This window comes from Mastigoproctus giganteus, chromosome 9 (assembly GCF_048544385.1).
Source record: "Mastigoproctus giganteus isolate SK-2022 chromosome 9, ASM4854438v1, whole genome shotgun sequence".
Lineage (NCBI taxonomy): Eukaryota > Metazoa > Arthropoda > Arachnida > Uropygi > Thelyphonidae > Mastigoproctus > Mastigoproctus giganteus.
Genome location: NC_143583.1, coordinates 123029979 through 123057949, shown reverse-complemented (window position 1 = coordinate 123057949; position 27971 = coordinate 123029979). Strand labels below are relative to the sequence as shown.

The 27971-nt window shown below is 36.0% G+C and overlaps 1 protein-coding gene across 4 annotated transcripts in view; it reads right to left on the bottom strand.

The window, feature by feature from the left end:
* SWIP (strumpellin and WASH-interacting protein) overlaps positions 1-27971 on the bottom strand; it is a 496362-nt gene that overhangs the window by 425387 nt on the left and 43004 nt on the right. For all 4 annotated transcript variants that reach the window (XM_090381778.1, XM_090381779.1, XM_090381782.1 and 1 more), the window contains exon 3: positions 24457-24515. In XM_090381778.1, coding sequence (XP_090237904.1) covers positions 24457-24515 — 59 coding nt within the window. The remainder of the gene's footprint in view (positions 1-24456; positions 24516-27971) is intronic.

Genomic DNA, 27971 nt, shown 5'->3' with positions numbered 1-27971 from the left:
TAGAATTTTTTGCAAATGATACTGAAATTATTGCTTGCTTTGTCGGTTCTAGTAATAACAAATTTGTTTTGTATTTCTTTGATTTTATTGTTGATAATTTTTAAATTTAAGTGACTGTTTTTTATATGATGTTTTTGCTTTGTTATGTTTTCCTTGAAATGGTCTAGTATGTTTTCAGTATTGGCGTTTATCCAACATTGGAATGATTCTATGGGTTCATTGTTTTTGTATGCGCTTTGAATGCAAATTGTAACAGATCTGTGTATATTGATTTTTTAATATTTTCCAACCTAATTGGGGTGTTGGGTCTGAATTTTGTACCCTTTTTCATTGTTTCTCTTAGTGTTTTGCCTTCGATAATATTGAGGTCTCCTGTTACTATATGATTGTAATGTGTATTAATGAATTTTTTATATCTACTTTCCTGGCAGTGACAAGGTTGTTCTCCTTCATTCATATTATTAATGGTGTTTTTGTAATTGCAGATGGTTAGTCCAATTGGCTTGGTGTATCTGTATCTAATATTTATTTGTGTGTTTTTGATGGGTAGGTAACATTTGTTATTATCTATGATATTACTTATATTAACTGTGTCGTATAAACGGTTTTGGTATTTGATTATGCAGTACTCTTTTTTAGTGCTTTCGTTGAAATTTATGCCTATTCTGAATTTAAATATATCTTCAAGTATATTGTTGAGGTGTATATTCTGTGTCTTTTTCTTTTGGTATATTTTGTTAAGTGCTTTAAGTTTGCTTATTTTAATAGAGAAAAGTATGTTGTGTATATTTTTGATGTTTATGGGGTTTGTATCCCATTCTGTTAATAGTTTTTCGAAGTCATTTATATTTATTGGTATTTTGTTGTTGTTTTTGTTGTATACCTGTAATTTTCCGTTTTTAATCCCGTTATATTGCCAGTTTTTGCTGATCTGGAAGATTTTGTAAGTACATGTTTCTGGGCTGGTGAATGCGAAGTTCCTTCCATTGAACCGATTGTTTAATCCATAGGGATATAGGGATTTGTATAAAAGAATGAACATATCTTCCATGATTTCTCTTTGTGTGTTGTTATCGATAATGGTTAGAATGGCAATGGATACGTTGGCGAAGTCATGCATTTTGAAATGTCTGTATTCGATTTCGTTATTGTATTTGTCTGACCTGTTTTGAGCGTCTGTTGCAGTGTTTTCATCATATCTGTTTATTTGTGATCTGTGAAGGTTCATACGAAGGTGGAGCTCTGTACTTGTTTGACCGATGTATTGTATCACACATATCTCGCATGTAATTGCACCCCGGGACCGTATATGACCACACGGGATCCGTCTCTTCATAGCAATGGTCGCTTAGCATACAATGCTGTCACACCACATGGGAGTAAAGAAGCATATAACCATAAACGTCTAAACAATGAAAATATCGGGCTACACATGAAACAACTCAATTTCAAAAAATGCAACAGCAAACTCTGTAAAACCTGTCCCTACATGCACAGACACCATCTAAATTCTGAAGAAGCACCAACATTCTGTCACACCAAAAATGTAATCTACCTAATTACATGCGAGATATGTGGGATACAATACATCGGTCAAACAAGTACAGAGCTCCACCTTCGTATGAACCTTCACAGATCACAAATAAACAGATATGATGAAAACACTGCAACAGACGCTCAAAACAGGTCAGACAAATACAATAACGAAATCGAATACAGACATTTCAAAATGCATGACTTCGCCAACGTATCCATTGCCATTCTAACCATTATCGATAACAACACACAAAGAGAAATCATGGAAGATATGTTCATTCTTTTATACAAATCCCTATATCCCTATGGATTAAACAATCGGTTCAATGGAAGGAACTTCGCATTCACCAGCCCAGAAACATGTACTTACAAAATCTTCCAGATCAGCAAAAACTGGCAATATAACGGGATTAAAAACGGAAAATTACAGGTATACAACAAAAACAACAACAAAATACCAATAAATATAAATGACTTCGAAAAACTATTAACAGAATGGGATACAAACCCCATAAACATCAAAAATATACACAACATACTTTTCTCTATTAAAATAAGCAAACTTAAAGCACTTAACAAAATATACCAAAAGAAAAAGACACAGAATATACACCTCAACAATATACTTGAAGATATATTTAAATTCAGAATAGGCATAAATTTCAACGAAAGCACTAAAAAAGAGTACTGCATAATCAAATACCAAAACCGTTTATACGACACAGTTAATATAAGTAATATCATAGATAATAACAAATGTTACCTACCCATCAAAAACACACAAATAAATATTAGATACAGATACACCAAGCCAATTGGACTAACCATCTGCAATTACAAAAACACCATTAATAATATGAATGAAGGAGAACAACCTTGTCACTGCCAGGAAAGTAGATATAAAAAATTCATTAATACACATTACAATCATATAGTAACAGGAGACCTCAATATTATCGAAGGCAAAACACTAAGAGAAACAATGAAAAAGGGTACAAAATTCAGACCCAACACCCCAATTAGGTTGGAAAATATTAAAAAATCAATATACACAGATCTGTTACAATTTGCATTCAAAGCCGCATACAAAAACAATGAACCCATAGAATCATTCCAATGTTGGATAAACGCCAATACTGAAAACATACTAGACCATTTCAAGGAAAACATAACAAAGCAAAAACATCATATAAAAAACAATCACTTAAATTTAAAAATTATCAACAATAAAATCAAAGAAATACAAAACAAATTTGTTATTACTAGAACCGACAAAGCAAGCAATAATTTCAGTATCATTTGCAAAAAATTCTACATAGAAGCCATCAAAGAGGAATTGCATGACAATGAAACATACAAGTACATAGACTCCAATCCAAACAGCATCAGCAAAAAAGTATTGGCCATGCATAAAAAGCTTAAAATTAAAATAGACAGAATGCAATACCCCTACATATATTGGATTCCAAAATATCACAAGATTCCTACGGGAAAAAGATTCATTACTTCAGGTAAAAACAGCTATATCAAATATACCAGTAAAATCATGGAAGACAAGTTAAAAAACATCAACAAAGAAATTAAAAACACCAGAATTATCAACAACAACAAAGAATATTTGGATTATTTAAAAAAACAAAACAATAATATTAAATGTATAAACACATACGACTTTAAAAACCTCTTTACAAGCATATCGCATGACAACCTAATAGAAGTACTACAGATATATTACCAAAAATATCACAACATACTACAATGCAAAAAACAATACTGGAATGACCTTACAAAAATCAGCGTCAAAGGAAACTACATTCTAATGGGAGGCAAAGTGTATTTACAAAGCAGGGGTATAGCTATGGGATCCAGCAGTTCTTGTGCCATGGCTAACCTCTACTTACACCATTATGAAAGTAACATTACGGACAGTTTAAAATTCTACAGATACATTGATGACGTAATAGTATTCAACCATGACAACTTTATAAATATTGCAAAGAATTATTACCCAGCAGACCTTAAAATAGAATGTACAAATCCGGATAACAACTTAAAAGCTGTCTACTTAGACAGCGAAATTACCATCCACCCAGACAAAATATATACACATCACCATGATAAAAGAGATCATTTTAATTTCGAAACAATAAAACTCACACACTGGGAAAGTAACATAGCAAAGCATATACATGGTAATACCATAAGAAATCAGACAAACAGACTATTACAAATATGCAACAATATAAATAGTGGAAATATAGCCATTAAAAAACTCATTATAACGCTGGATAGAAACAAAATTCCCAAACAATACAGTAGATATCACGTAAGAACTGCCATATACGCAAATATTAGAAAACACCATCCCAATGTAGACCCATATACTTTTATCAAAAGCCAACTAAAAATATAATAGTAATTACTCAGAAGAGTATCCCCTTATTTACTAGGTTTATTGCACTCAGGCGAGGCTCGTCGCCTGACTGCACTACAACCTATTGCCAAAATTAAACCCCCCCCCCTCTCCCATAGTAAGAGGCTGTATATATGTATATAGTTTTGCCTCTGGACAAACAAGTGCTGTTACGCCTTGGAAAAGCGGTACCGGCACTGTCCGAGTGAGACATAAAATAAATGTAAAAATATTGTAAATACACAACTAAATAAATTCATTTAACCTGCCACAAAACCACCATAATAGACCTTGGCCTGAAGTTCGGGGACTTCCGCCAAAACACCATCGGAACACAGGGAAACGCTAAAGCGACAAAGCCATAAAAATAGCCATCTATAAAACAAGTTAAGGGTGCGAAACATTCCTTTTTCGACTCGACGACCTCCAGGGAAACTTTCCTGATTCGACACTACGACCTCCACTTATACACATCAAGTAAGTAAAGTTATTGTAATTTTTTAAAAAACTCACCCGTTGGGCTTTGTGTATTCTATCACAGTTGCTGTAGAAATTATGGGATATTAATTCGGTTCATAATAAATTTATAATAAATAATACCTATTTAACTAATAGCAATGGGAAAGGGACAAAAATGGGAATTTAAAAGAAACTTAGAATTCAGTATCGGACAAAATAGCAAAGCTGTGATAGATACAAACAGAAACGGGTAAGTAAGTAATGCATTACATCGAATGGACCGTCAATCCGCTCAAAGCCCCCGATGAAGTAGGGGATTGACGACCATGTGATGTAATACAAATATGTATAAAGATGTAATACAATAAATGTATAAAAATGTTTAATATTTTATCATTTTGTCATAAAGTAGTATTGCTACAGTTTTTCATCTATAATTAATATGACAATTTCTTTAGCAATACGTAACAAGTTGAAAAATAATAAATGAATAGGCCCTGGGCATTTAAGATAACCGAGTTTAGGCTAGCTTAAAGACCAGTAATGTATTAACCATAATACCTATGAGTAGAAAACACCCGTAATTAAGAAAATAAACACAATAAACCACAATAGAAAGATAAAATAATATATATATATATATATATATATATATATATATATATATTTTTTTTTTTTTTTTTTTTTTATGTAAACCCCAAACACGAGAGGTATTAAAACCTATAGTACTTAGTACCGTGCTTGGGTTGGAGGTTGAGAAGACGAAAGAAGATATTTGTTGACAATGGACTTGAACTTCCGTAGACTGCAATTTTCAGGAAATACGTATGAAGGAAGTTTGTTCCAGAAAACAGCAGTTCAATGAATAAACGAGGAAGATGAAAAGTTAGTTCTGTGAGTTTGAAGTTGGACAGTAAATGGATATTGGCTGGCAGCAGCACGTGTTTGGACTGTTTTGAAAAAGAGAGCGGGAATTATAGAAGCCAATTCAGAAGAACAGTACCCATGGAAGTATCTGTAGAAGAGGCATGCAGCAGAAAGAGTACGTCTATGAGACAGCGCCCATGGAGAGACTCTGTTAGAGATGAATCATTAATTAACCTAACTGCCCTCTTCTGAATGGAATCAAGAAGCTTGAGAGAGGTTTTGGGGCACCACCCCAGATGTGGGAACAATATTCCATGGCAGGGCGGGTTTGCGATTTATACAGAGTAAGCAGCTATTTGGAAGAAAAGTAACGCCGAGAGCGAAAAAGAAAACCAAGTTTTTTAGATGCAGAGGGAGCAATATTTGTAATGTGCTTGTGCCAAGAGAGATTAGAAGTCAGGGTAATCCCCAAAAGAGATATATCATTTTGCGTAGAAATCGGAAAGTCACTAAAGATAAGCATAGAAGCAGAAGAATCCTTTTTGCGGGATATAAGACAAGACTGAGTTTTAGAAAAGTTGAAATCAACAAAGTTGTCTTTGCCCCACTGGAGAATTACCCGAAGATCGGCATTTAAGGAACTGGTAGCAGATTTCAGAGAAGTTGAAGCTGATTGAGCAGGACAAAGTTTCTTAAAATGGAAAGTGGAATGCAATGTGCTATCATCAGCAAAACTATGGATAGGATTTCCAGTCAATAGAAGAAGGTTATTAATATACAAGAGGAAAAGAGTGTAGGAAAGAACTGAACCTTGGGGGACACCGGCATTAGTGGAGAAGTCAGAAAACAGAGAGCCATCTACCATCACCCTCAGTGAGCGATCAGAGAGAAAGCTGGATAACCAATTACATAAAACAGTTGGCAAACCATAAGATGGAAGCTTGTTTAGAAGACCTTTATGCCAAACATGATCGAAAGCCTTTGAGATGTCAAGAGCAATTACTTGTGTTTCACTGAACCTTTCCATTGAATTAGTCCATAAATGGGTAACATAAGCCAGAATATCACCAATGGATCGACACTAACAGAATCCATACTGGCGATCTTTGATCAGACGGAAGATTTCTAGGTAGTTTAAGAGTTGGCGGTTAATTGATTTCTCCTTTACTTTAGAAAGAGTAGAAGTAATTGCAATGGGACGATAATTGGATGGGAGGGATTTGTCACCCTTTTTAGGAACTGGCTGGATATGAGCAAGTTTCCAAGCAGAAAGAAAAACACCTTTCGAATAAGAAAGTGAAAAAAGGCGGTAAAGAATAGGAGTAAGTTCAGGAGCACAGGTTTTGAGAACAAGTGGAGAAATACCATCAGAAACCGGAGCTTTTTAGCATCAAGATTTGTCAAAATCCTTCTGACATCCTTTTGACGGAAGACCACATGAGGCATTGAATGGAGTGTGTTGGAAATGGTGGGAGATGTTTTACCAAGATCATTAATACATGAGTTGGAAGAAAAATGGGATGCTAGCAGGTCAGCTTTATCTTTGGCTGAAGTGACAACACAACCATCTGGTTTGGACAAAGGTGGGAGCAGAGATGGGCAAAAGTTGTGGCCAATAGGTTTGGCAAGAGAATAGAATGCTCAGCTACCATTAGGGCAAGAAGCAAGTTTTCCACTCTTAGCCTATTCAAACTCCAGTTTGGACTGATTAATAACTGCTTTACAATTGTTGCGAGCTTTAGTGTAGGCAGAAAATGAAACTGAAGAATTAGAAACAAGCTAATTACGATATGCAACCTTCTTCTCTTGAACAGCCTTAGCACATTTATTGGAAAACCAAGGTTTAGATAAAGGACGAGATTTTAAAGTGGAGTGTGGGATAAAGGATTGCATTCCTGCAAGAATAATTTCACTGACACGATCTGAGCAAACGTTGACATCAGAAGTTTTGAAACAGTAATCCAACCAAGGAAAAGAAGAAAATAAATCTCGCATGTCATCCCATTTTCCATTCTTGTAATGCCAAACAACACGAGGTTGGGAATAGCCATGAGATAAAGGTTCCATTGGAGAAGAGACAATCACCAAGTTGAGATCTGAAGTGCCTAAAGGACCTCTCACTTCGACCGTGTACTTAGAAGGGTTGGTTGTGAAAAAAAGATCAAGCTTATTGGCTGTATGATTAGGATTGTCCGGTATTCTTGTGGATAAATGAACAATCTGTGTAAGGTCATTAGTAATTGCAAAAGCCACAGCATCTCGGCCAGATGGGTCAGTGTGACTAGAAAATGGAAGCCCGCTGGAGTTGTGAACATTAAAATCACCAAGGAAAATTACCTCACTGTTAGGAAAGTTGGACTGGAGAAAGTCAAGTTGCAAAGAGAGGAAGTCAAAGAGTTCCAAGTGATTAGTGGAGTTGGGAGAACGGTAGAGACAACAGATGTATTTGACACAATGAGGTAGAGAGATTTTAAGCCAGAGAAGATCAAAGAGAGGAGATTCCAAATTGCCAAGTCTCTGACAGGGAATATCAGAATGGACATATGCACACGTACCACCTTTGAGGCGAAAGGAATCATACAGCGAATAATTTGGGCATCTGAGATGAGCAGTAGTTGAATCAACTGATAACTGAGATTCTGTCATAAAAAGTACATGGGGTTTGGCAGACGTCAAGTGGAAATGGACATCGTTAAGATTAGAATTGAGACCATGTATATTTGTGAAATGAACTAGGAAGTGTTTGGGAGGTTTAGATCTTTTCGCAGATAAGCTTGCTCTATTAGTTTGACAATTCATGGTGTATTCAATAGTAAGAAAAAGTGGGTGGGACATGCTGTATGAAGTAATGAAATTTTTGGATATGGCGTACACATGGTCAGAATACACCCAGATCCTTGACATATCGTGGCCTCGACAATGCTCCCTGCACACACACTACTCGGACTCCCTCCAGTCACTATCTGGCAGAGTAGAGGTAGCAAGATTATAGACTAGCTAATCTGAAGCCTCCTAGAGGCTTCCGGATCAGCTACCAATAGGTTCGGTCCGGTGTACTAACTAGCGGCCGGCCTGCGAACACCGTTTTAGAGCTGTATCCTTGAAATTTAAGGAAATTGGATCTTGCCACGAAGGTAATCATAACCTAAAAAGTCATCAATCATACTTCATGATGGAAGAGACAGGCCAGAACTTAGCTCTAGAGACTAAACATGGGTTCCACCACTTCAAGCCTCCAATAAGCAAAGAAAAGCAATATATATTATATCAGACAATTACATAATTACTATGATTTTAATCTAGTGTATAGTATATGAAAAAAAAAAGTTTTAAATTACTGTTATATGCATTTCAACTGCCATCCTCTATCCCACAAGTAAGTTGTTATTCATAATTTACCAATGAGTAAAAAGTAAAGGACATACAAAATAGAAAATTATATAAATTATAGACTTGTGAGTTCCAGGAAAATTAATGGAGGCACTGGTTAAAGAAGCACTGCAGGATCATCTAGACAAGACTTCAGTTATAGTGGGACACAGCATGGTTTTGTTAAGGGAAAGTCTTGCCTGACCAATTTGATTGGATACTATGATGCAGTCGCAAAAGAACTGGATGCAGGGAATAACTTTGATATTATATAATTGGATCTTAGAAAGGCTTTTGATACTGTTGCACATGGAAGACTGCTGTACAAATTGGAGCAGTGTGGCATTGGAGGCAAATTGCTGCTATGGATAAAGGAATGGTTGAGGGGGAGAAGACAGAGAGTGGTAATCAATGGACACTGCTCATCGTGGACTAATGTTATTAGTGGAGTCCCTCAGGGTTCAGTGTTGGGTCCATTGTTGTTTTCTGTATTTATAAATGATACTGATGATGGTATATCAAGCTTAATGTCCAAGTTTGCAGACGATACAAAGGTTGGCAGGGTTGTTAAGGGCACTACTGAGAGTATGGTGCTGCAGCAGGATCTGGAAAGATTGAGCAGATGGGCTGAGAGGTGGCAAATGAACTTTAACATTGACAAATGTAAAGTACTACATATGGGAAACAGTAACCCCAGAGCAACGTATCAACTCTCTCTATGGTACTACACTGACAGTGGTAGAGAATGAAAAGGACCTGGGGTAACTGTGCAGGCAGATATGAAGTTTACTGAGCAGTGCAGTTGGGCTGCAAGAGTAGATCATGGTGTCTAGTCAATGATATACAGGAATAAGGAGGTGATTATTCCCTTGTATAAGGCAATGGTCAGACCACGCCTTGAGTACTGTATACAGGTCTGGAGGCCTCATTTCAAGAAGGATGTAGAGCTGCTGGAACGAGTACAGAGAGGGGTAACAAGATTAGTGAATGGAACAAAGGGTTGCTCTTACGAAGAAAGGCTTAAGTTTTGCAAATTACAGTGTCTGGAGGCTAGGCACCGGCAAGGTGATCTGATTGAGGTGTATAAAGCGTTGAATGGTTTGAGCATGCTCAATGCTGATGGAATTTTTTTCTCTTGCTCAGAATAATTACCTGAGAGGGCATAAATTCAAATTGAGGAAAGACAGATGTAGGATAGATGTGTGGAAATTTGCCTTTAGCCAGCAGGTAGTTGGTTGGTGGAACAGGCTTCCATCCCTTGTTGTGGAAGTTGATAGCCTAAATAAATTTAAGACTCAGCTGGACTGGTATTTCGAATGAATGGAACGGTGAAATGGGAGTGGGTTTTTTTTTTTTTTTTGGCTGATGCTGCATAAGCTTGCTTTCTTGCATCATATGCCTCTACTAATGCTAAATCTAATGCTAAAGTCCTGAAACAAAATTACTATACACAGAAAAAAATTACCACATTTAAAAATGCAATTCCTAAATATGCTAATTAGCATATTTCAAAAATAAGGTGAATGCATGCTGGAAGTGAATTACAAAATATAACGAATACAAATTACTCCAAAAAGATAAACAGTAAAAATATATCAAAAGGCAAGATGTTAATATCAAAAGGCAAGATGTTAATTGCAGATTAACCAAACAAACTGTAAATGTAATAGAGAGAAAAAAATAATTATTGTGAAAATCAAGCATTAACTAGGCTACACCTGTATGACATGGACACCAATTATGTATCCAAATTGCTTACATTTTCAATCATAAAACCAATAACAATAATTATTCCAATTATTACTGCAAAAATTAAATATATAATAATGAAATTATTATCCTCTCCATACGACAGAAATATATGAAATTTAAATGTTTAGTGTTTTGTGTTAAAAGCCTTTTGGTTTTTCCTCGTCATTTTATGTGACCAATAAACTTATTTATTTATCTGCAGCATAACTGAAATTCATTCCTTCCATTCCACTTCCAGGAAACACTAAGCAAAAACCCTCCCTAATAACAGCACCTGAAAGAAATCATCTGTAAAGCGACACAATATGCGCACGGTCTATAAATATTATTCTAAAATTTAGTACAAATGATATGTTTAACCCTGCAACTTCTGTAAATTTAGTTTGTTTTGTATACTTGTCAATACATGTTAACTATTGATGGGCATAATCAAATGATTTTCTTAACTGAATGATCAATAATCAAGTATTTCAATAAATGACATAATCGATTATATGCAGATCAGTTGATTATGAAATGTACAATAATTGAGTAATCAATTATGGCACTCCTGAATGCACCGTTCCCACTCGGGCAATAGTCTCTCTTTCATATTTGCATATAATCGATTACAATACAGTGAAACTTCCCTTTAAAGGACAGCCATGGGAAACGAAAATGTGTCCGTTAGAGAGAAGTGTCCGCTAACAAGAAGTCTGAGGGAGAAAAAAAAAAAAAGAAAGAAAGAAAAATCGTTAAACGTTTAATGTAAAATTAAATTAAAATATATACAGATTTTGAACAATATTTTTGTAAATAATATACAATTACATACACAAGAGATAAAGAAAAATCGTTAAACGTTTAATGTAAAATTAAATTAAATTATATACAGATTTTGCACAATATTTTTGTAAATAATATACATACAATTGTGCTATGCATATTATGACTTTATCTTAAGAAAAATACATACAGTAATCACTTATTTTCTTCTGCACCTTCTTCCGGCTGATAATTTTGTTTTCAACATTTGTTTGGAGTGAAGAAACCATCGAAAGTCCTTCAGTATCTTCTTCAGTGGTGAAAAACATTTTTAAACGATTGATTTGTATGAGCGCTTCTTCTATTTTCATCGGTGGTTCATTGTAAATATGTTCTTCGACAGAATGACCTCCTTCCATTTCTTCATCCTCGTGAGGAACTTCTTGAAAAATATCAATGATAATGTCGTTGATATCTAGAGCACCATCTTCTGTAGTGAGGTTTGAGTCTATATCTTTGTAGCCAGGGTCACTTGCAGTGGAAGTATCATACATTATCAATAGATATTGAAGTTCTTGTTCTTCTTGGTGCTCCACATTGCTGTTCACAACTTCAATTTTTGCGTTTGAGAAGCCAGACTTTACAAAACAGTTCACGACAGTTTGTTTTCTAATTGCGTTTACTGAAGAGGAAATCCATTGAATCGCATCTAGAATGCTGATTTTCTTTGCAAGGTCACTCGCACATGTTACATCGTTCACGTTTGCAATGAGATGTCTTAAAACACGTTTTCTGTAGTGAAGTTTAAAATTTTTTATTATCCCTTGATCCAAGGGCTGACACTCTGCAGATATGTTTGGTGGCAGAAAAACGATTTGAATGTTGAACAATTCAATGTGCAGGTGAGATGCAGCATTATCCATGAAAAGAATAATTTTTCTGTTTTGACAAATCGTGTTTTGGTTAAAGTGACTTATCCATTCGCTCATGATATCTCGTGTCATCCACGCTTTTTTATTAGACTTCCAGTCAACATTCAAAAGATTCAACTTTATGCCCTTGAAACAAGGAGGATTTTGTAGTTTTCCTATAACAAGAGGTTATTCAAAGTCTCCCAGCATACTTGTACACAATACTACAGTCAAGCGTTCCTTAGAAATTTTTCCACCCTGGCACTTTTCGTTTTTAAGACTCATTGTTTTTCAGGAAGAGCTTTAAAAAAACAACACTGTTTCGTCACAGTTGTAAATATCCTTAGCTTCAAAATCACGACATAAATCTTCCAATTTGACGGTCCACTCTGTTACAACCCCAGTATCAACAGATCCACTTTCACCACTTACGGTTTTCCAAAAAATTTTATGCCGAGTTTTGAACTTGTCTAGCCATCCCACAGAAGCTTTGAACTCATTTACTCCCATAGATTTCGCAACCTCCAAAGACTTTTCCCTAATAATAGGCCCATTAATGGGAATTTTTTTAGCACATTCGCGACAAAACCACTCGTACATAACATTGTCAATTTGAAGTCCAACAGTTTTCGGGAATGATTTTTGAACCTGATCATTTCCGTGTTACCAAAATTGTTTGAGCAGTTCATTTTTTTTCTTTAGGATGTCGCTTACCTGCGTCTTTCCGATTTTAAATTTTGCAGCGAGATTGCGAACACTATTTTTTTGCCGATCATATGCATTAATGAGTTCGACTTTATCTTTTAAAGTTAAATGTTTACGAGAAGACATTGTGCACTTCACACGACACTGAAAACTGAAAAGACGAAAGGCCGACCAAATCCCCCCCCTCCTGCACACACCGAATTCATCTGAAGTTTTACACGTGCCTTAAAATTCTTGAAAAAGGGTTTAGAACCGCGACATAAACCTTGATAAAATTCAGAGAATCGGAAATAGAAAATAAACACACGATTGAGGCAATACGTGGAAGAAACGTTCCTAGAAAAAGGGCCGTGAGCTCGCCCGCTGTCCGTTATGGGGAGATAAAATTAAGTGCTAATCTAAACGAAACAGTGCAGATTTCCTGTCCGCATCCGTTACAGAGAATGTCCGCTAGACAGAAGCTGAAAACACGTTAAAACCAATGGAGGTGAGTTGGGGAATTTGAAAATGTCCGTTGTAGAGAGATGTCCGTTAACGAGAGGTGTCCGTTAGGAGAAGTTTCACTGTATTTATCATAATCTTATTTGCATATACAGGTAGCCCTCGATTTACGTTGGGGTTAGGTTCCTGGGGGGGATAGGCGCAAATGAAACCCTTTATATAACAAAGTCAATCAAAAATCACACAGTTAGGTCCCGGGCACCAAATATTTTACCTACCACTTTGCATCAATTGTTTTATTTTATTAGCATTCTTCATAGTTGTAGGGTGGCTTTCACCACATTAGGGTGGCTTTCACCAGATTCCATCCTTCGAATATTGCACTAGGATTCAATTAACTTCTTTTACCATACATGGCGTTTCTTTATTCTATTAAATTAAAAACTTTATAACATGACTGGCAAAAACTGCACACAACTATCACCATTATTATTTAATTTATTAATAGCATAATTAATAAAAAATGCTAGCGTAATAAATTTCCAACACGTGTAAATAGCGTAAACAACAACCAACCGAATGGTTCACTGCATGAACCTTTACTACCCGCATCCACGAGTAGTTACTTTGAGGGTGGGAATCTTTCTCATTTCTGATATGGATGTGCTAATTGCTGATTGCCTCAGATTGTCCTAAATCACGTGAACAGTGGATAGCACAGTATGATGCTGATAAATTTTGTCTAATGATTTTAAACTTTCAATTTACAAAAAATTTGCAAAAATAAATAAATAAAAATGGCATTGTGGTTAGTGATCGGTGCTATTGCGAATTGGCACAAATCGGACCAGCACAAAACGAGGGCTACCTGTAATTGATTATGAAAATGCCATAATCAATTATGCCCATCACTAATGTTAACTGGCATTTAACTGGACTCTTTAATTAACTACTACTAAATATATTATTAATGATATATATAAAACATCTCTCGTTGTTGTATTGACAACTATGGTCATAATAAGCCAGTAAGCATGTCTGGATTTAGCTCAATGAAGTAAATTTCCAGATAGGCAATTTGTAATCCTTCAACTGAATCAATAAGCACATATTTATTTAAACCTATTTAAATTATATAAAAATATTTAAATTAAAGCAAAGTAAGGACCTCCCATGCCATATGGGCTTGAAAAATAAGGTAATAGAGTTTTGGGAGAGAAACCATACCTCTCCAACAGTGAAATGAATCAAGTTATGCATGCAAATACTTGAAAGTGCTTGCAGTTATCTAATTTCTGCATGCAAAAAAGCACTAATACTAATAAAGAATTACTAATAGTAAAAGCATAAAGTGCAAGGAAATCCTAGGTTGCTGCAGCAGCCAAAAAAACCTCCTTACTTGTTTCAATTCTTTAATCTTTAACAACACGAAGAAGTACCAGAAACTTTTCCACAAAAAATTTCAAATTTGAAAATAATGCACTGCCAGTTGATAAAATTTGTGCAAGTACAGCATTTATACGGACATAATTTTTTTAATGGGAGCTTGTGCATAATTGAAACTACATCTGCATGTAGTCGGATACAGCCATACAGAAATACCTAAGTCAATATCAACCAACCTTCTATTTTAGTCTGCTATGACAATCAATTTCCAAAATGGAAATAGGAGAGTCGAAAGCTATTGGTAAAATAAATTTTTCTTCAACATATCTAGGAGTAATAAAATCAGTACATGGATGTGAGGCATGCTGGATTGAAGCATTAATTTTGGAATTGCAATCATTAGCATAACTCAAAGTGCAAATAAGTAATATCAAAATTGCTACCTACTTTGAACTCTTGAGTGATCCTGGTAAGCTATTATAAAAATAATAGCTTACCAGATTAGTTAAAGAATATTTTTTCCTTACAAAACCATGCTGTATTTTCTTTAGAAAACAATTTCCATTCAGATGTCCTTGTATTGCATTTTTAATCATTGCTTCCATAATTTTCCTTACCTCTAAAGTTAAACTGACTAGTCTATAGTTACTCACTTCAATCTTACAACTACCTTTGTGGATTGGCAATATGTTGCAGTTCAATCCAAAAAAACCCTTCCTTGAGTCCAATAATCACAATTAATCTTAATGGTTCAATGCATTCTCTTTTCACCTCTCTCAAAATTACTGGGTATATGACATCAAATGGAGAAGCCCTTCCTTGCCTCTAGGTTCAAAAGCTTTTCTAATAAAAAAAAAAACTTTTCTGTAATTGATTATCGCTAATTACACATTGCCCTTCTATCTGTAAAGGTCCTGTATCTGTAAAGTTCAATGTGATATACTATTTCAATCATTCAGCAAAATCAGAACAGAAAAATATGGCAATATATGCCATCTTTTTCTGTTCTATTAAACTGCCAGTTCTGTATTCATCCATCTCAGCATTCTCCTCATGCAATATAAGAAGAATGCAGAGATGGATGAATACAAACATTCATGTGACAACTTCTTTAAAGGTGTTCCACAGTTTCCCAATATTTGCCCTCCATGTACACCCATTAATTAATAGAAGCCATGGAGTGCCTTAGACTGTCATAGTTCCCTTTCTGAAATTAAAATCCATGCCTTTACCTTTAAGAACTGCAATTTCATTGGTTGACGGCCTGAGAAGCCTTACATCTCCTTCTGCCGGACACGACACCTGGCGCTTGACTGACTGAGGTCCCATTGGAGTCACCCGCTGAAGAAATGTGTGGAAAATTCACGAATGCTAAAACATGGGATAGATAATGTGGTAGTTTCCCCTTGCTCTCCACATCGCAGTAGCAGAACCAGAGTCTTGAATGTGCCAGGTGCTTCTGCAAGTTCACTCTGAAACCAAGCCCATTTTCTGCCTTCAGGTGATGATGAGGGGTACTGCTGCCCTCCCTCAAGGTTGGTTGTGCTTTGTTTAAGGTGGCAGCACAGGTTCACCACTGTCCCAGCACCTTCATAATAACTGCACAATCATACACCAACCATTATTAAAATATAAATAGTGTTATGTTATATTAAAATAATGAAGTAGATAAATTAAATAAATAGAATGATATAATTCCACCAGATAAAACTGATAAAAAGGTTACTGTCTGTACAATAAAATATGAAATTTTAAACTGCAAAGAATTATTTACAATAAAACAATGTAGATAAAACACAGGATGATAGAAACACTAAAACACCGTAGCTTTCAGAGGCATCCACCTCCTTTTTCAACAGTGAGGTTTATCGTACGGCATATCCTTAAATATCAGGATGTTGAAGAGAAACTGTTGAAGTGGTAGTATGCACGGGTATTGGAAGTTGTGGAGGAACCGAATTTGGTGGTAGTGCTGCCGATGTAACAGGTGTCACAGTTTGGCTGGCATTTTATGAGATATATTATATTATTGAGATCATTGATGGGATATTTGTGTGTATCTTTATAAGAATTAAATAGGGAACCTAGTTTATTGTAAGTGGAGAAGGTGAGGGAGATGTCGGTATCTTTGAATGTGTGTCGGAATTGTGCTGCGAGTTCACTATGGTAAGGGAGAACTATGCGAGTATTTGTCTTGTTACTGTGTCTGGTGGGGTTATTAATACTGTTTTTAACGGTGGATATTGTGTGTTGGATGAGTTTAGGGGGGTAGCTCCTGGCTATGAATTTATCAGTAAGGTATTGAAGTTCATTGTGTAGATCATTTTGTGAAGAGCTGAATTTGATAGCGTTGTAGATTTGGTTACATTACGCATTACATTAAGCATTACGTGTACTTCTAACAGCTGATGACACTTTAACGAAACATACCTCTCTTTCAGTTGACCACATCCTTGAACTTAACCACTTTTACTAGACGCTAGATATTTTAGATTCAATAATAAAATTTATCAACAAACATTCGATTTACCAATGGGTTTAGGCATTTCTGCCCACCTTTCTGAAATTTATCTCGCCACTATTGAAAACCAAATTTTACAACCTTTCCCTTCTGAAATTAAATTATACATTCGCTACGCCAATGATATCCTAATAATAGGCAACAGAACAACCATAAACAATCTTTTTTTAAAATTCAATACAATACATGACAGGCTAAACCTTACCCTCGAAATCGTCGGACAACCAAATTAATTTTCTTAATCTCACTATTTATACCACAGACACAAATTTAAATACCAAGATTTTCAGAAAAAACATGCACACCGGTAAATATCTACATTTCACTTCACATCATCCCCTTAGTACCAAAAAAGCTGTCCTACACAACCAAATCTACAATGCTATCAAATTCAGTTCTTCACAAAACGATCTACACAATGAACTTCAATACCTTACTGATAAATTCATAGCCAGGAGTTACCCACCTCAACTCATCCAACACACAATATCCACTGTTAAAAACAGTATTAATAACCCCACGAGACACAGTAACAAGACAAATACTCGCATAGTTCTCCCTTACCATAGTGAACTCGCAGCACAATTCCGACACACATTCAAAGATACCGACATCTCCCTCACCTTCTCCACTTACAATAAACTAGGTTCCCTATTTAATTCTTATAAAGATACACACAAATATCCCATCAACGATCTCAATAATATATCTCATAAAATGCCAACCAAACTGTGACACCTGTTACATCGGCAGCACTACCACCAAATTTGGTTTCTCCACAACTTCCAATACCCGCGCATACTACCACTTCAACAGTTTCAGGACAAGTCAATCCTGCACTAAGTTAACAACCCATGCTCAAACCCACAACCACACACCCCTTGTTGACTCTGCCATCACTATTATTAAACTTAGATCGAGCTACAGAATTCTTCAATATGAAGTCCTCACCATCGAATGGTACAGACACCATTCCGATCTCAACATTATTAATGTTAAACTTCCTTTCAACCTCTCACTGGCCTGGAACCTCTCGCGGCTAAAGTTCCCATGTGTCAAAAAGAGCATCATGAGAGTATAGATAAACTTTAAATATAACACGCGCTCACTTCTCTCCCATTTGCCAACTGATGACGGTTTATTCAATGAAAGTCCCTTGTAACGACTATTAGCACCACTGGTCTTCTCTCTTTTTTTTCATTTTTTCATTCGCATCTTTTAACCACTTTATGACAACCAAGGATTGGAGATCTGCATTTCTATTCTCTTGTGCTCATTTTAAAATCTGTTTAAAATATTTTCACCCCATTGCCACAAGCCTTAGTTCTTTTTAATGCTTCTTCCAACCTAAATTTAGCCACCATCTACCAATAAATTTATTGCAGATTTATACAAGGTGAGTACCATTTTCTAAGCATTTACTACCAAATAAATAAATTAAAATACAGAATAGATAAGCAGGGACCAGCAGTCACTCAGGCAAGCACAGAGGCAACACTGCACCCAACCCAATTGTTGAATACATGTGTCTGTAGGGGAAAAAACTCATTTAGGAAAAAAAAACACAGGAAAGTTTATGGGAACCAAGTGACCACTTCTTCAGGGAGGCACTGATATTACAGATTGACAGTGGTAGTTGGCATCTCTTCAGCATTACTTGTTGCAATTTGCAACAATTCCTTTAACAAGATATAACTAACAGTGTTTTATTTTGTAAATCATCATTTGACTACATTTAACCCTTTAGGTGCTGTGCTCGATTACAGTCAGGTACTGTATCAATAACTAATAGCCTGAAAGTGACTATACACAAGCCATAAATATAATGGGCTTTACACTATGATCACATAAAGTCAAGCTAATAAAAGTTTACAGATATGTGTTGTCATCTGTCAGCATTCAAAAAACCATCAATTACAAATATCAGCTATCAGAAATGGAAGTTTTTGTTTATAAACCATGAACATGGCTCCAAAGTGTTACTTCAGAGTGACATATAAACAACTGCCTATGAGAGCTTAGGCAAGATGCAGTTTTATTCCCGCTAAAATGTTTTATCATGTGACAACATCAGAAGTATATGAAAATTGTGAATCTCATGCAGAAGATTCTGAAAATGTTTCATAAAAAAAGGTTAGCAGTGATGAGGAACTCCAATCATGTTTTGACAGAGAAATCTGACAGCCAACAAAGAAGCAGAGACTATAAACAAATGAAATGAAATGACATAAGGATGAGGTCATTCCTAAAATATATCAGTTTGATGACAGTAATTCCGAATTAGGAAAGCTTTAGTGATCTCAAAAGTCAACTTATTTTACCAGCAACTTTTGCAAACATTTTCCAAATGTTTACAGAAGGTGCTGGACATATTTCGTTAGGACAAAGGAAAGAAACAATCATTTCAGAAATTTGTTTTATTCTAGACTTATGCTCATAGTGCATAATAAGAAAATGTTGCTATAAGAATACTGGTCAAATAATTGGCTTTTGCAATCCCCAGCTTTCAGTGAGATTAAGGTCTTCTCTTTTCCAGAATGCTACACTTTAGTCATAACAAGGAACAGGAAATATATGTACAAGCTGAAATCTCTCCTGAATATTTTAAGAAAAAAATTTCAGAACACTGTTTATCCATTTGAAAATTTGTCCATCAATGAAAGTCTACTTCTGTTCAAAGACAACTTGGCATAAAATATTACATTTGAACAAAACATCAGAGATTTGTATAAAACAGTTTGTTCTATGTGATGTAAAGACCGGATATATTTGTGACCTAATTCATGACTGGATATATTCTCGACCTTCAGTTATGGATCCAGTGTACACTGCATTCCTAACTGAAGGACTTATTTTGTGGATTTATTGGATGATTGTTTTCTGCAGCAGCATGTTCGAGAGGCAACCAGAGAGAGAGGGTAATACTCTTGACCTGCTTATCAGCAGTGATCATTCGTGTATTAAGAATTTGCAGATAAAGGAACCACTAGGTGGCAGTGATCACAGTGTACTGATGTGGGATTTACTTGAAGATATAATTACCATTAGGGGGTAAAGGAAAGGGTTTTTGTTTCCGTAAAGGTGAGTACAGTGTTCTCAGACAGATTTTAAATTCAGTACAGTGGGATCAACTGATGATGTTACCAACAGCAAATTCTAAGTGAGAAGCATTCAAGGAATTAATCGTGCAAGCTACTAAAAGATTCATACCTATTAAGAAATATTGTTCAAGGTTTAGGTCTAAATGGTTATCAAATGAACTAATGAGACTCGTGACAGAGAAGAAAAATACATGGGATGCATATAAATTATCAGGTGACACAGAAGCCTATGGCAGATATAAGCTAGTCTGTAATCAGGTCACAAAGGAGGTTAGGCAGGTGAAGGCAGATTACGAGAAATCTTTGGCAAAAGATGCTAAGAAAAATAGCAAGGATTTCTTTACTTATATAAACTCTAAAAGGAAGGGGATTAATCTGATTGGTTCACTTGATATCGATGGTTCAACTGTTTACGATCCTGCTCTGATAGCAAACAAACTGAATGAGTATTTTGCATCTACATTCACACATGAGGAGTTAATAAGGTTTGAAAATGCCAGAAGGTTATTAAATTGTAGCAGGGTGCTTAATGATTTTGTAATAACTGACAGCAAAGTGGAGGAGAAATTGTTGAAATTAAACGTAAGAAAGGCACCTGGGGTGGATGGGCTCTATCCAGTTATATTAAAGGAGGTGGCAAAGCAACTTAGCAAACCCTTAGCCATAATTATGAGAGCATCCTTGGACTCAGGGGAGGTCCCCACGGACTAAAGATGTGCAAATGTACACCCAATTCACAAAGGGGGATCGAAGGGTGACACGAGTAATTACAGACCAGTTAGTTTAACTTCTGTTCCAGGTAAAATAATGGAGTCACTGGTTAAAGATGCATTACAGGATCATCTAGACAAGACTGCAGCAATAATTCACACACAGCATGGGTTTGTTAAGGGAAAGTCTTGTCTTACAAATTCATTGGTTATTATGATGTGGTTACAAAGGAACTGGATGCAAAAAATAATTTTGATATCATATACTTGAATTTCAGGAAAGCTTTTGACACTGTTACACATGGAAGACTACTGTACAAACTGAAGCAGAATGGTATTAAAGGTAAATTGCTACAATGGATAAAAGGATGGTTGAGTGGGAGAAGACAGAAGGTGATAATCAATGGGTGCTGCTCTTCGTGGACTAATGTTATTAGTGCAGTCCCACAGGGTTTGGTGTTGGGTCCACTGCTGTTTTGTATATTTATCAATGATATTGATGAAGGTATATCAGGCTTAGTGTTGAAGTTTGCAGATGATACAAAGGTTGGCAGGGTTGTTAATGACAGTAATGACAGTGTGCTACTGCAACAGGATCTAGAAAATTTGGGCAGATGGGCTGAGAAGTGGCAACTGAAGTTTAACCTTGACAAATGCAAAGTACTGCATATGGGTAGAAGTAACCCCAGAGAAACGTACCAACTGTGTGGTATTACACCTAAGGTGGTAGAAAATGAAAAAGACCTGGGAATAATTGAAGTTTTCTGAGCAATTCAGACAGGCTGCCAGGGCAGGTCATGGGGTTTTGTCAATGATATATAGGAATTTTGCTAGCAGGGAAAAGGAGGTGATTGTCCCTCTGTATAAGGAAATGGTCAGGCCACGCCTTGAGTACTGCATACAGGTCTGGAGGCCTCATTTTAGGAAGAATGTAGATTTGCTTGAGCATGTACAGAGAAGGGCAACACGATTGGTGAGGGGACTGAAGGGATCCTCTTACCAAAGTGCTTAAGAGAGGCTTAAGTTCTGCAAATTGAAGTGGCTGGAGACTAGGCACCTGTGAGGTGATCTGATTGAGGTGTATAAGGCCTTGAATGGGTTGAGCATGCTGAATTCTGATGGGATTCTTCCACTTGTTCAGATTACGAACCTAAGGGGGCATAAATTCAAATCAAGGAAAGACAGATGTAGAATAGATGTGCAGAAATTTGCCTTTAGCCAGCGGGTGGTTAATTGCTGGAACAAACTTCCATCTGTTGTTGTGGAAGTTGATAGGTTAAATAAATTTAAGGAGGAACTGGACAAACATTTCGAGAAAACTGTTTTGTAAAAATTTTTTTTTTTGGCTGATGTTGCATAAGCTCTTGATTATGCAGAGCATCAGCCAAATGATGCTGCATAAGTAAGAATACACTTGCTTTCTTGCAACACATGCCACTACTACTACTACTACAAGTAAATATGAAGCCAGTAAATGCAAATTAAGTGTGAGTGGGGTTACTATAATACATTTGCTTCAGTCATACCTAAATAAAGATCATGGTCTGTATTCAGACAACTGGAATACAAGTCCACTGCTTTCTAAAGAATCACATGAAAAGAAAATCAATTCTTGTGGTACTGTTCATCCTAAAAGAAATGGAATGCTACCATTCAATTTGAAGGAAAAATTGCCAAGAGCAATTTTTCCTTCACAATCATTCTGCACAGACATTAAGATGGCATTTCATCAGATGAAAACTAAAGAAAAAATAATTAACACCAGAATGTATAAATGCATATAATGAAAACATGGGTTCAGTGGACTGATCTGATATGATGCTGCATTTGGTAGAGCATGTATGCAAAACTATAAAGTGGTATAAAAAAAAAGGTTTTTAAATTTTGTGGACATATACTTATTGAATGCCCATACTCTTTACCGAGGGAACACTGGTAGAAAAAGTTCCTGTTGCAGAATTTCAGTTATTTATAATACAACAAATTTTAGATCACTATACTTTCAGCGAGGGAAGAAGTGGTTGAAAATAATCAAGTGAAAACCCTCCAAGACTCACCGAACATAATTTTTTCTTTTGCTGTGCCTAGTGCCCCATGCAAGAAAAATGCAATGAGGTATTTTAAAAAGAGAGCATACCAAAAGAGAGCAAAAGAAAAGAAGAGAATAAAGATACATGTGTTCTGAGTGCGATGTGGGATTGTGCACTGATCCATGCTTTAAATTGTACTACACTATACAAAACTTTTGGCTGTAATTTATTGTCCTGAAGTTACTATTCTGATATTCTTGTACTAACTACACAAAATAAAGTAAAGTTAATAAAATATATTACACTTTTCTCAAATTAATAAAATACATTCCACTTGCATATCATGCATAAATATTACTTTTTGTAACATTTTCTTATGTTTTCAGAAAAGTCAACTTTTTTTGTTTTGTTTTTTTCAAAAATAACTCAGGTCATGGCATTCGTAGCCTTGAAAATAACTCAGTACCCAAAGAGATAATTTACGTTTTAGTGAACTATGATACAGACAGTACACAGTCCCTTTGCATTTTTCTTGTGTTCTTCTGTTTTCTCCCTCTTCACATATGTTGACATGGTTATCCCTATTCTAATATAGTTTAATAATTTTCATTTTCTGTCTTTTGGGTTTGTTGGTGTTTTTTTTTTTTTTTTTTAATTTCTTATAATTTGGTAATTAAAATTTTATAATTTGGTATTTAATTGCTGACTTGCTTTATAATTTTAGTTCAGCCTGTCAACTGATTGGTCAACATGAAAATTTACATTTTGTTTTTCAGTTGGTTTGAGTTACTTCCTAGTTATCAGATTAACCATATTTAAGACTTATTTTCTGTTGTGTGTGTTGATCGCTTGCATAGGAGCATCCATGGTTCTTTTACTGTTAGCAGGCCACAACGGAAATGTGAGTGTTTTGGGAATTTCTACAGGGCCAATGCCAGGAAGCACCAGAGCAAAAGAAATTGCCACCATGGTTCCCCTAAACTTTCCTGTGTTTTCCTTCTTAAGCAAATATTCACCTGTTGGGTTTGATGTAGTGGAGAGAGAAGAGAGCCCTTGATTGCTTCTAGCAACAGTTGTATCATTTTTTAAGCAGGAGACTATGCCTCTGTGCTTGTCAGGGTGAGTATAGGCCCCTACTTATCTATTCTATATTTTAATTTATTTATTTTATTTGGTAGTTTAATTTTCAATTTTCACCCGATTGAAGGTGGCAGCTGGCATCCCTTCAGCATTACTTTTTAGGAATGCTGAAGGAATGCCTCCCATTCCAGTTTGCAATTTCTTTAATGTGATATAATAACATTTAATTTTTTAAATGATTAATCATTTTGTTCATTAGCTTTCAACAAAAATGTCTTAACCAATAAATTGGATAAACAGAATCCCCCAATTTAAAGATTTTTTCTAATGTTTTAAGAGATTTCAAAACATATGTGATTATTCCTGAATGGTATAAAGAAAACCAGAAAAGTAATAATGCCATTAAAATTCAAACTAAACATAAAACTTACTTGCATAAAAGAAATCATTCTTCCTATATAAATTTGAGCCTCCCCTTCCTGAAGATTTCCTAAAAGAAAACAGTCAATAATAAATCAAGTAAAAAACTGCAGATATAAATAAATTAATACCATTAATTTGTCATGTCTTCCAACTTGTAGATCAACTCTTTCTCTGCACCTATTTACTAGTGAACTGTAGTAATTCAGCAATAAACTAACAAAATCAAAGCCTTCTTTCAATTATTTTTAATTAATTATTAATTTAAATGATTAATTTAAATTGTCTGTATATTAATTGAAACTGTATCTGAAATGCATTATAAAGCAAACTCGAGTAATTTTATTTTATCATTTAATAAGTAAAACATGAACTCAATGCCCTATAAATGCAAAACACAAAATAATTCTGAATAACAAATGTATGAGCAAAGTGCTTAAGAAAATAATTTAAATCCAGCAAAACTAACAGAATTCAAGGAACTTCAGAAATTCTGCCAAAAATAAATCAAATAATAAAGCTGCAATATCAATAATTAATATCATTAATTTGTTATGTCTTCAACTTGAAGATCTACTTTTTCCACTGCACATACAGAGAAGCAGGCTTCTCCAAGATAATCAGGACAGATAGTTGGTCCGTTGATCAAAAAAGTGAGTTTACGCAGAGAATCATAAAAAAGTATACATATGTACCCTAAGAATTTTATTTTAATTTAAAAGATTTTATTTTCACATATATGTACTATCATTTACAAAAAATCAGTAATTTTCATCAATTTAGATTATGGAATGTGACATTCAGCAGCATAGTGTTTCCACTTTTTTTTTTATGAACATCACATCATTGACTGTTAATCAAACTATTATTCAATATAACATAAAACTATCTAGGTCATTTTTAGCCCCAGAATTTGATTAAACCTCTTCTTATTATTTAGATCCATATGCATCAGCAGTGTGTATGATTTCTGCATCATCCAAATATCAATTGTGCAGAGAAATAAAGAGGGCCAGTAAATCAGAATGTCTTATAATAAAAAGGTAAAGTGCAGCCATTATCAACCCACTGCAGGATGGAAGCCTCCTCAACAATTCATGATGGGGGAAATAGACCATAATCTGCCACGCTGGTCCAGTGCAGGTTGGCAGATTGACCATATTCAGCAGTCTGGGGCTTGAACCCCAGTCTACTCAAAGAGCGTGTGCTACTGCACTCCCGCTCCTGACCACTCGGCTACGGAGGCACTGTCAGGGATTTTAACTTTCCAGATATTGACTAGAATTTGTTTTGTGGATTTATTGGATGACTGTTTTCTACAGCAACATGTTCGAGAGGCAACCATAGTGAGTAATACTCTTGATTTGATAATCAGCAGTGATTATTCATGCATTAAGAATTTGCAGATAAAGGAACCACTGGATGACAGTGATCACAATGTACTGATGTGGGATTTACTTAAAGATGTAACTACCATCAAGGCTAGAGGAAAGGGCTTTTGCTTTCATAAAGGTGACTCAGGGGTCTCAGACAGTTTTTAAATTCTGTACAGTGGGATCAACTGATGATGTTACCAACATTGAATTCAAAATGGGAAGCCTTTAGGGACTTAATTTTGGAAGCTGCTAGGCTTTTCTTTCCAACTAAGAAATACTGTTTAGGCCTAAATGGATATCAGATGAATTAAGGAAGCTTGTGGCAGAGAAGAAAAATGCATCGGCTGCATATAAATTATCAGGCGACACAGAAGCCTATGACATAAATAAGCTAGTCTGTAATCAAGTCATAAAGGAGGTTAGGCAAGTGAAGGCAGGTTATGAGAATTCTTTGGCAAAGGATGCAAAGCTGTTGTTTGGTTTTTAGGCGCATTAGCAACTAAGGCCATATTGCTCCGGGATATGCGGTGGTCATTCTCTGACCTTTCCGCATCCTCCATATTTGGTGGTGATGGGCTCGAACCCCGGTCTAATCAAGAAGCGTGTGCTACGCACTGCTGCTCCTTCCCACCTGGCTACGGAGATGCCCGAAGGATGCAAAGAAAAACAGCAAAGAGTTCTTTACTTATGTGAACTCAAGAAGAAAAGGGATGAATCAGATTGGACCACTTAACATAGATGGGTTGACAATTGATGATCATGCTCAGGTAGCTGATAAACTGAATGAGTATTCTGCATCTACATTCACGCATTAGCATTAGTAGAGGCATTTGATGCAAGAAAGCAAGCTTATGCAGCATCAGCCAAAAAAAAAAAAAAAAATTAACATAAATAAATAACCACTTCCACTTCACCCCTCTGTTCGTTCGAAATACCTGTCCAGCTGAGCCTTAAACTTATTTAGGCTATCAACTTCCACAACAAGGGATGGAAGTCTGTTCCACCTACCAACCACCCGCTGGCTAAAGGCAAATTTCCGCACATCTATCCTACATCTGTCTTTCCTCAATTTGAATTTATGCCCTCGCAGGTGATTATTCTGAGCAAGAGGAAGAATCCCATCAGCATTGAGCATGCTCAAACCATTCAAGGCTTTGTACACCTCTATCAGATCACCTCGCTGGTGCCCAGTTTCCAGACACTGTAATTCACAAAACTTAAGCCTTTCTTCGTAAGAGCACCCCTTTGTCCCATTCACCAATCTTGTTGCCCTTCTCTGTACTCGTTCCAGCAGCTCTACATCCTTCTTGAAATGAGGCCTCCAGGCCTGTATACAGTACTCTAGGTGTGGCCTGACCATTGCCTTATACAAGGGAATAATCACCTCCTTATCCCTGCTAGAAAAATTCCTATATATCATATCTGCCTGCACAACCACCCCCAGGACCCTTTCATTCTCTACCACTGTCAGTGTAGTACCACACAGTTGATACGTTGCTCTGGGGTTGCTGTTTCCCATATGTAGTACTTTACATTTGTCAATGTTAAACTTCATTTGCCACCTCGAAACCCATCTGCTCAACCTTTCCAAATCCTGCTGCAGCAGCATAGTGTCAGTAGTGTCCTTGACAACCCTGCCAACCTTCGTATCGTCTGCAAACTTGGACATTAAGCCTGATATACCATCATCAATATCATTTATAAATACAGAAAACAATAAAGGACCCAATACTGAACCCTGAGGGACTCCACTAATAACATTAGTCCACGATGAGCAGTGTCAATTGATTACCACTCTCTGTCTTCTCCCCCTCAACCACCCCTTTATCCATAGCAGCAATTTGCCTCCAATGTCACACTGCTCCAATTTGTGCAGCAGTCTTCCATGTGCAACAGTAGCAATAGCCTTTCTAAGATCCAAGTATATAATATCAAAGTTATTCCCTGCATCCAGTTTTTTTGTGACCGCATCATAGTATCCAATCAAATTGGTCAGGCAAGACGTCTCCTTAACAAAACCATGCTGTGTCCTAGCTATAACTGAAGTCTTGTCTAGATGATCCTGCAGTGCTTCTTTAACCAGTGCCTCCATTAATTTTCCGGGAACAGAGGTTAAACTCACAGGTCTATAATTACTTGTGTCAGCCTTT